General features: G+C 45.5%; 1 protein-coding gene across 1 annotated transcript; it reads left to right on the forward strand.

Moving 5' to 3' along the window:
* The first annotated feature begins 3,054 nt into the window (after positions 1 to 3,054).
* LOC136458495 (putative cytochrome c oxidase subunit 5b-like) lies at positions 3,055 to 7,327 on the forward strand. Its single transcript, XM_066458437.1, has 6 exons — positions 3,055 to 3,481; positions 3,573 to 3,652; positions 3,757 to 3,807; positions 6,528 to 6,594; positions 6,723 to 6,802; positions 6,920 to 7,327. Exons 1-6 carry the CDS (start codon positions 3,325 to 3,327, stop codon positions 6,983 to 6,985), a joined length of 501 nt encoding a protein of 166 aa, XP_066314534.1. The 5' UTR covers positions 3,055 to 3,324; the 3' UTR covers positions 6,986 to 7,327.
* Positions 7,328 to 9,341: the final 2,014 nt, after the last annotated feature.

A 9,341-nucleotide genomic window follows, 5' to 3' on the forward strand; every position in this document is an offset into this window, starting at 1 on the left:
ACCCGACATAAAGCATTATCCAAGTCAACTTTCAGAAGCGGGCAAGAAACACAAGTACCAAGCAAATTCGACCAAGAACGAAGTTCATTTAGTTCAGCATAAAGTTTATCTCGATCATCAATAATGGAAGAATACTTGGTTTGCAATTTAGAAAGCGAAATCATATGAATTGAGCATTCTTCACATTCATCAGGTTTAGCAGGATTAGATGCAGCATTTTTAAGAGTAGCTAGTTCAGCACAAGTTTTATCATAATCAGTTTTAAGTTTAGCCAACACTTTATTTTGCTTATGAACAATTTTAATTAAATTAGCTATTCTTTGTTCTGCAGAAGTATCTACCTCATCATCAGAACTTTCATCGTTGCTGTCGGTTGATGCATCACCCTCCAAGGCCATAGTACATATCCCACCATTGATGCCGGCGTCAGTGATGAAGCAAAGTCCGTCTGTCTTCTTCTTGGGTGTCTCATCCTCGGAATCTGAATCGCTGGAGTCTGACGAGCCACCTGAAACATACTGTCCAAGAGAAGATAACAAAACATTTGTAGCCTTAGCGACTTGCTTGTTAGAGTATTTTTGTCCGCCTTTCCTCCATTGCTTATCCTTCTTCTTCTTCCTCTCCCTGAACTTCTCCTGGCGCCTGGAGGAGTTATTGCCCTGCTTAAAAGATCTCTGCTTGTTTGGGCAATCAGCAGCAAAGTGTCCTCGCTCACCACAGTTGAAGCAGCCATCTGAACGTCTTCTATTACGCCTGTTGTCATACACACGCTTAAACTTGTTGGAGAGCAGTATAAGCTGATCATCATCTACCACCTCCAACTCCTCATCTACAACATGACACAAAGAAGACAAAGCAAAACTGGAAACATTTGGATTAGCATTAGTGTTAGTCTTATTTCCAGAAACCAAAGCCATTGGAACGTCAGAAGAAGAAGCAGCTGTGGGATTTTTCAATTTACGCTTAGAAACAATTTCGATCTCTTTTGATTTGAGCTTACTGTAAAGCTCATCAGTGGTGAGAGTCTCATAACCTACAGATTCAACGATCGCCTCAACTTTCATATCCCATTCATCATTAAGTGAATGTAATAATCTGAGAGCCCTAGCATGATCATCATAAGGCATATTGCTATTCATGGCCTTCATCTTATTAACAATCACTTGAAAACGTGCAAACATGTCATCAATAGACTCACTAGGCAATTGGCAAAAAGCATCAAACTCTTTTCGGTGAATCTCAAATTTTCGGTTTTTCACATTGTTTGAGCCTTCATGATATTTTCTAAGTTTCTCCCAGATCTGATAAGCGAGATCTTCACTAGAAACCCGATCATATTCAGTTTTACAAATAGAAGCCTGTAAAATAGCAACAGCGCGATGATTTGTTTCAAGAAGCCCGATCTCAGCGGCGTCAGTCGGTTCCTCAGCTGGAATCACATATGTGGCATTTTGTGTGATTTTCCATAGCTTCAGCGACTTGCCTTTGAGATAGTTGGTCATACGTGCCTTCCAGTAATCATAATCAGTCCCATCAAAAAACGGAGCGCGAACATCAAACTTTTTATTGGTCGTCATAGCTTTCAGCACCGATTAAGGTATAGAAAACCTAAACCGGCTCTGATACCAATTGAAGGATCGAAACGGGCGACCAGAGGGGGGGGGTGAATGGTCGCGGAAGCCAAAAATAATTTCTAACCCTTCCCCTAAACACAAGACCTGATTAAATCACGTTTTTCAAATCTGGCCAGAACTCTATGTACCTAGTAAACCTGATGTGGACGAAAATCCATAACTCCGATTGACCTAAAAATTTGTCAGATTAAATTAGATGAAATTACGAAACTAACCCAACTAGAATCACGTCAATCGGACTTACGGATCTTGAGATAAAAATAAAACAAGCAGACTATGTCAGATGCTGACGAGAATTGTAAAGAACCAATCGAGATGCACAAGATCAATCATTATAGATGAAAGATTAAATTGAGTAATTGAACTTACAAAAGTGCATCTAGCCTCCGCCCGAACATCCTCCCTCTCTTAATCGGAGAGATCAACAAAAACCTCTCACTAGAATTCAAACCCTAGGCTAGACCGAAGAGAGGAAAACTGAACCGAGGAACCCCGGGGCATGAGTACTGTTCATGGATACTGTTCATGCGTGAATAGTAACTCGCCGAGAGTCCAAAACGTTCCGCTCCCTTTTCAACCCTAGGTGCCACATATTTATATCTCCAAAGGGTGGCACGACCTATTTTCACATAACCTCCTACGCTAAATAAATCCAACCTAGGGGCGTAAATTCCAATTACGTCCTCCATGGCAAATTCCGCGATGTCCGCGATCCCTCCATCTCCGCGATGTGATCCTCGCGATGTCGCCGCACGACCATCCGAAATCGTATCGCGATCGTCAGAATTTCCATCTTCGGCCAACGCACGCCGCACGAGCGTCCCGGTACGATGCATGGCTTTGTGGCTCAACCAGCGAACCCCGGATTTTGTGGCATAATCCGGAAACCTCCCTCGACGTCCTCCCGTCATGTAGCCAGGTACAGTAGACGTACACCGCACGATCGCCTGTCCCTCGAACGCAAGCCTCGATCCGCCCTTCTCCGCCCCCGCGGTTTTTCGACGCGGCGTCCTATCTTCGTTCTTCACTCGTCGCCGCATGTACCTTATCTCCACCTGTCACCTGCAACCACAACCTGCCAAGAGACACGTCACACGCACACCGTGTTGTCAATCGCTCATCACCAAGGTGCTAGCACACCGACATCTCACTGTCTCTCTCTATATATATATATATAAAAGTTCGAACGGAATACTCTTTATTGTCTGATTGTTAGAGGAAAATGGATCAAAAAATGGATGGACAAAAAATGATCTAAAATTTTATCTCTTTATTATTAGATATAGATACAGATATAGTCACGTAGACTTAGCATGACTTTTATTTCGATCCGATTACACAAAATTGCAACGGAAAATTTCTCCCACACGTGGCACCTCACTCGCGCGCGTCTCCTCGCCACACTCCCCCCTTCCGGCCTGGCGGCCTCCGCACGGCCGGGCCGGCTCACGCGCACTCGCCCAGACCCGATCTCCTCCGTCCATGGAACCCTTTGCACGAACCCCGATGCGCATCACAACCACCCAGTCACCCACTCCCCGGCCCGCCGCCTGAACAGTCACTTCCCGTCTTCCCCTGTATTTCCTCTCCGCCGTCTCCGTCCCCGGGTCAAATCGAATCGAGTCCATCCATCTCCATTTCCGCCGCCGCCCGCCGCCGAGAGAGATCCCGACCCCGCCCATCCACCACCATGTGGCGCCGCCTCCACACCCTAGCCCCCGCCTTGCGCAGGGCTACCGCCGCCGCCGCTGCCGGGGCCCCCGCGGCGCCCGCCTCCTCTGCAGCCCGCGCCGCGCCGCTCTCCTCGGCGGCCGCCGCCTTCCGCCGCACCAGCCCGCTCCTCTCAGGTAAGGATCTCGTATCCCCGGATCTCGATTCCCTGGCGGCGTCCGGCGCTGATCGAGTGGCGGTGGCCGCGTGGGAGTGGATGTGCTGCAGGGGACAAACCGGCGAAGGTGGAGGACGTCATGCCCATCGCCACGGGGCTCGAGCGGGAGGAGCTGGAGGCCGAGCTCGAGGTGAGATGGTCCGGTCCTCGTTCGAGAGTGAGGAGCTGGAATGCACGTCCGATTCGGGTCTGGGAAATGGCTTCTGATTCCTCGATCTGGCCTGGGTTTTGCAGGGGAAGAAGCGGTTTGACATGGATCCCCCGGTCGGCCCCTTCGGTACCAAGGTTAGTTGGCCCTCGTAGATTTGACCGTCGTTTCTGACGTTCCTGGATCGGATTATACACCGAGGCTTTCTATGTTTATTATGATAATTAGGGTTCTTCATTTGTTGGTATTGTAATGAAATGTCTGGGATGTATAGTTCTGAGAATAATTGATAATATATGGGTTATTGGGTAAACTACTCGCAAGTGGCCAGATTCGCATTGTGCTGCAAACTATTTGCATTGTTATTAGGGAAAATGCACTATATCGGGACGTCTTGGTGCCTCATCTATCAGTATCCATGCTTAGTTGTCTTACTACTATGCTCGGATAATTAACATCAATCCTGTTTATCATACATTGTTCTGAAAATTTGGCATCAGGTGTCTGGCTGGTGTTTTTTAAATCTTTTTCATCTTGTCTCTACCAGGCCATGTTTTCTGCTGAATGTTGTTACTACGGTTTCGTGCAATTATTCAAACCATTCACATTTCCGTAGCTAATTTTATGACTAGAGCTGTGAGGCTTTGAGCCTGCTTGGCTGCTTCTCAGCAAGTTGCTGTCCACATGCTAGACATACTTTGGCTGTTTTAAAACTGGCATGCATTAGACACCATATTTTTATTGTTGCAGCCTGCCTAATATCTATTGGGCTAACAATACAGTTCAATTTCGAAAGTAAACACAATATCTGTGTTTATAATTGTACCAACTGAAATTGTTGATCTATATTCATACATGTGTTCCTTTTCTATTTCAACGTACTTTTGGAATAGCCATTGTGCTATGCTCTTTGCCTACTCATGCTGAGATGCTGATGTGAAAGGCGATGATGACACATTAATAAAATTGTGAGATGCACGCCAACACATAAAACCAATTTTCCATTTATGGTTAACAAAAATGGTTTCTGAATGGCAGATGTCTATCTTGGCAGTGTTCTCGTTATTCTACTTGGTTCTAGAGAGCCGTTAGTGATACAACTAATTCTTGGCTTGATAAGTACCGTATGGTCGTAAGAGTATGCTATTTGGAATGCATTCTGTTTAACAATGCTATATGGACTAAAAGCTTGATAGTTCAATGGTGCAATGGGAAAAATTTAACCGTCAACACAAGTTTCAAACCCCTCACTTTTTAAGTAATTTCGCGTCATGTTGCATATGTTTTGATATGTAACTCTGCCTTCATATCAAGTTTGAAATATTACATTTATCAAATGGCCTTGTGTAACCCATGAGTCTTGACATCAAGTTGGATTTAACTCCTGCATTTTTGTGAGCTAAGGTTGTAACCTGTCATGCCAATGTTAGTTTCATACCTGGGGTAAACACTATCAGTCTGGTTGTGGTAGTATGAAGAACAAGAATCAGTGAACCAGGGTATTAGGTTATTAGGTTATTTCTGTAACTTGGCTTGAACTCGATTTCCCTTTTCTTTTTAGGATGATCTGTTTGTTTTTGTTATTGAGTTTTGACATATCCGTTCTATGAAAGAAATGTTCATAGGCCTGGAGACATTGTTATTTTACCATTTAAGCTATCACCTTGCAGTGTTGCCATGTCTTCTCGTCTTGCTGTGTTCCTCCCCTCTTCTTCTTCTTTTTTGTACAAATATTGGTCCACAGTTTTAGGTGTTAGTTTCCGTTGAGACAGTTAATAATGGGTATAATGTGCTTTGCTCTGTAAACCGAGTGTTGGATGTTAGCAGTGTTTTTAAGGCATTGCCAAGGCATCGCCTCGGCGATGAGGTGCCTGCAGGGAGCAAGGCGTTGACACCTAGCCAATAGTAGTGAGAGGTCCAAGGAGACTGGAGGCAAAACAGAAGAAAAAACAATAGGGAATCAACCAGAAAGGCCATGCAGCTGTCTCCTATCTCATCCCCACCAAAATCCGGCGCTGCTTGGGACATCTGTGGTGGCAGCGGCAGCTGATCCAGAAGGGACCATGACAGAGATCGATCTGAGGGAGCAGCAGCAAGATGGAGGGAAGGGGTGGAGGGCAGGCTGCGCATGCAAGCGAGAGCAGCACAAGGGATGGAGATGCGGCCGCTCTGCATCTGTGTGAGGGAGGGAGATGCGGCGGCGCTGCACCTGCGTGAGAGAAGCAGAGAGCCAGGCTCAGGTGGCATGTGTGGGCATGGAAGTGTGTGTCAGTGTCCTCATTAGACTGACCTGAGAAGGGACATGTACGGGAGGGCACTCGTGGGCTGGGCCAACCACTGCTCTTTTCATTTGCCCTCTTCTGATTTTTCTTTCCTCCTCCCTGCTGCTATTTTCCTATTGAGTAAAGTGTGATTCACCCCCCCTAAACTAGTCGCTGAATTTGAAAGACCCCCTCAAGCTTCAATACCACACAACATACGCACCTCGCCTTATGAACGAAAATTTAAGGCGTCGTTTGAAAAGTTAAGGTGTGTATGTTGTCCGGTATTGAAGTTCGAGGGGGTCTTTCAAATTCAGTGAGTAGTTCAGGGGGTGAATCGGACTTTACTCTTTCCTATTTCTTAGAATGGTAAGGCGTCACCTCAGCTCGCCTTATGAATGCCTAGGTGTTGTAAGGGGGGTAGGTCTCCATGCCTTGCTTACCGCCTTAAAAACCATGGATGTAAGCATGCAGAGTTTCGCTGTTCTACCTTCTTTCTTACCTTCAGAAGTTTCGGTTTAAACCTGGAGAGTCTGCTATGTTTTTTCTTGTGTACTCTGTAATATTCATTGCTTCTTTTGGTGCTGTTCCTGCAGGAGGCACCAGCTGTCATCGAGTCCTACTATAACAAGCGGATAGTCGGTTGCCCTGGTGGTGAGGGAGGTAAGTCAGTTCTGTCCTCGCCCTTTTATTTTTCTAAAGTTAACAGCTGGTGTGGTGTGAAGCATTTGTGTAACAAATGGCTTGGTTTTTGCCTTTCCTCGCCTGCTTTTTGTTTTTGTTTTTTGCAGAGGATGAACATGATGTTGTATGGTTCTGGTTGAAAAAAGATGAGCCTCATGAATGCCCAGTCTGCTCGCAATACTTTGTGGTAATTTAAATCGCTAAATTGCTGTTTGCTTTACTATAAGTTATTGCTACACAAGAACACTGCTGTGCTGATGTCAGTGTTAATTAATATAATTATTTGGTTGGTTGATTTGTGCAGCTTAAGGTCATCGGTGATGGTGGAGATCCAGATGGTCATGATGATGAAGATGATGGACATCACTAAGGATGCCTTATGGTTCTGAAAATAAGAATTTGATGAGGCATATGAATCCATTATACTTCTTTTTTCTAGAACCAGACTGCTCCACGGCATCCTTGTTTATGAATAGACATTTGGCCATCAAGCAGGTGGTAGTTTTCACCTAGGGATTTTGTCCAAACAAAAGCTATTTGAGATTCAACCCATGCATTTCTTTAAGAGCATCATCGAATAAAAGATGACTGCATTAGATGCTTTCTTTTGTTACCATATGGCCATCTGGTGTGATGAACAATGTAATATTCAGTCATGGAACAGACCCATTTCTTTATTTAGTGTGCTGAGAAATTTGCAAAAGGCCTCCAATATCTTTGACAGGTTTCAAGCCAGAGTTTTTGATGATCATCATTTTATGACTATATTGTCTTAACAATTGTGCTGTTCTGCGACAATCTTCATGGTGCCATTTTCCTATTGAGTACAGCTTGTGGCATGTATGCTGTTTATTAGTGTTAATCATTCCTAGTCCGGCAACAGATCACTGGTTCTAGCTTCCCTCGATGATCCTGCTATGTTTGGTATGTCGTGCGCTGGCACATGTCACCTGTGGCAGCTCTTTGCGTTACAAATCCTCTGTACAAAATGAAATGACACAAGTTGGATTGGAATGGGTGACACAAGTTAGATTGATTATTGGTTGTTCTGGAACGGTTATATTCTTGAATGCGTTTGATCTGCGATTCATGAGATGGATGGACATCTTGTTAGCAGTGGGTTGGACATCGTTCGTCTCTTCAACCAAAATCTTGAATATGTATATCACAAAACTAGGCCCTGTATTTCAGCCAAGGCAGCAGATGTTGTACATCGTAACACCCGCCCGTAACATGAATTTTTCAGAGCTAGCCAAATGACTTCACACTCAGCATAGATTGGACGAACAGAACGCGGCCCTGGTATACTAGAATAAGATACCAGGGGTCCAGGGCCTTTGAGACATTGACTATTGAGCACAAGAGACACTGTTGTTGACAGCATTCATTCAGAAAAAAAGAAGAGGTTCTGCTCTGCAGCACTTGTTCCGCGTCGACCACCCGTCGTGCCAGCACGAGTTGCATAGCAAAATTCCGGTTTGGACGAAAGGGAGGGCAATCTGCTTATCTTTGTTCCATTCTTCCCATGGCCTTTTCCAATCCTAGCAAAAAAAGGTCTCCTTTATCATGTGTGATCTCAACGACAATGCAACATCGCAACAATGCTTTTGTTCCTAGCTGCAGTAGCCGATTTGAGTTGCTAATTGGCCTGTCTGCTCAACTGGTTACAGCCCCCCTCAGCCGTCGCAAAAAAGGGAGGGAAATTGAAAGAGAGAGCAATCTCTTCTCTGCATTTCATACTACCAATCCAATCACACTTAGGCAGCCCACTCTTTTAAGTTAACAACACCAACATCATCTCATGCACTGTCAGCTACATACTCTATGCTGCCTAGTGCCTACACTACACGCGTCAAAGTCGAATACTCTCCGGCAAATGACAGTTTTCGACCGCGCAAATTATACCGCAATATTCCCTGTTCCACGGAAAATCTCAGAAAGGCCAGCCTCCAGCCAGAGCTTGTACGCCGGTGACGGTGAGGTGACTGGGGGATGCCAACCAAGTGCTGTTCTGGGACTGGGACGTGTGACAAGACAAGGACGCGGGATTTGGAAGCTGTCACTGACAGCCTCAAGCCTCTCAAGAGGGGACGTACTTGCTGGCTGCTGCCCGTTAACTGAAAAATATGCTCTAGGTGAATGGGTGGGTGACGACGTGGAGGATCGGAAGCAAGGCAAATGTTCCGCCCATGCTACGCTACGCCGCTGGTGGCAGATCATCACCATTCACCGGTGGCGAACGAAGGCGACACTACCAGCGCCAGCGCGACAGGACATCCGATCCGTCCGTCCGGGGGCAGAAGTTTCGGTATGGTATGAAGGAGATCAGATTCTTTACTAGGTTTGGCGACTTGCCTCAAGTTTTTTGCAGGTCGTCCTTTATTTGCAGACAGAATTGATGTGCTGTCTAGCTGTTCGATTGATAGATGTTCTTTCTTCCTTCTGTTCTGCCTACTCCCTTTCTTTTTCAGAAGCTGCAGCTCTCTACACTGATCACTGAGGTTTCCTGTGATGTAAGGGGTATATGAAATCAACATCTTATTATGCTAGATAGGATACGGTATTCTCGATAAAAAGGAAAGCAAAGCAAAAATAAGAAAAGGGTTGCCTGCATTATTCTCCCCTATTCCATAAGCTTCCAGCTAGTGTTTTAGTGATTCACAATAGTGGCAAAGAGGAACCAAAAGAAGGGCGCCAAGGACACCAAGAGGAAATTCCCGCCGCGG

Source organism: Miscanthus floridulus, chromosome 6 (assembly GCF_019320115.1).
Source record: "Miscanthus floridulus cultivar M001 chromosome 6, ASM1932011v1, whole genome shotgun sequence".
In the NCBI taxonomy this organism is placed as follows: domain Eukaryota; kingdom Viridiplantae; phylum Streptophyta; class Magnoliopsida; order Poales; family Poaceae; genus Miscanthus; species Miscanthus floridulus.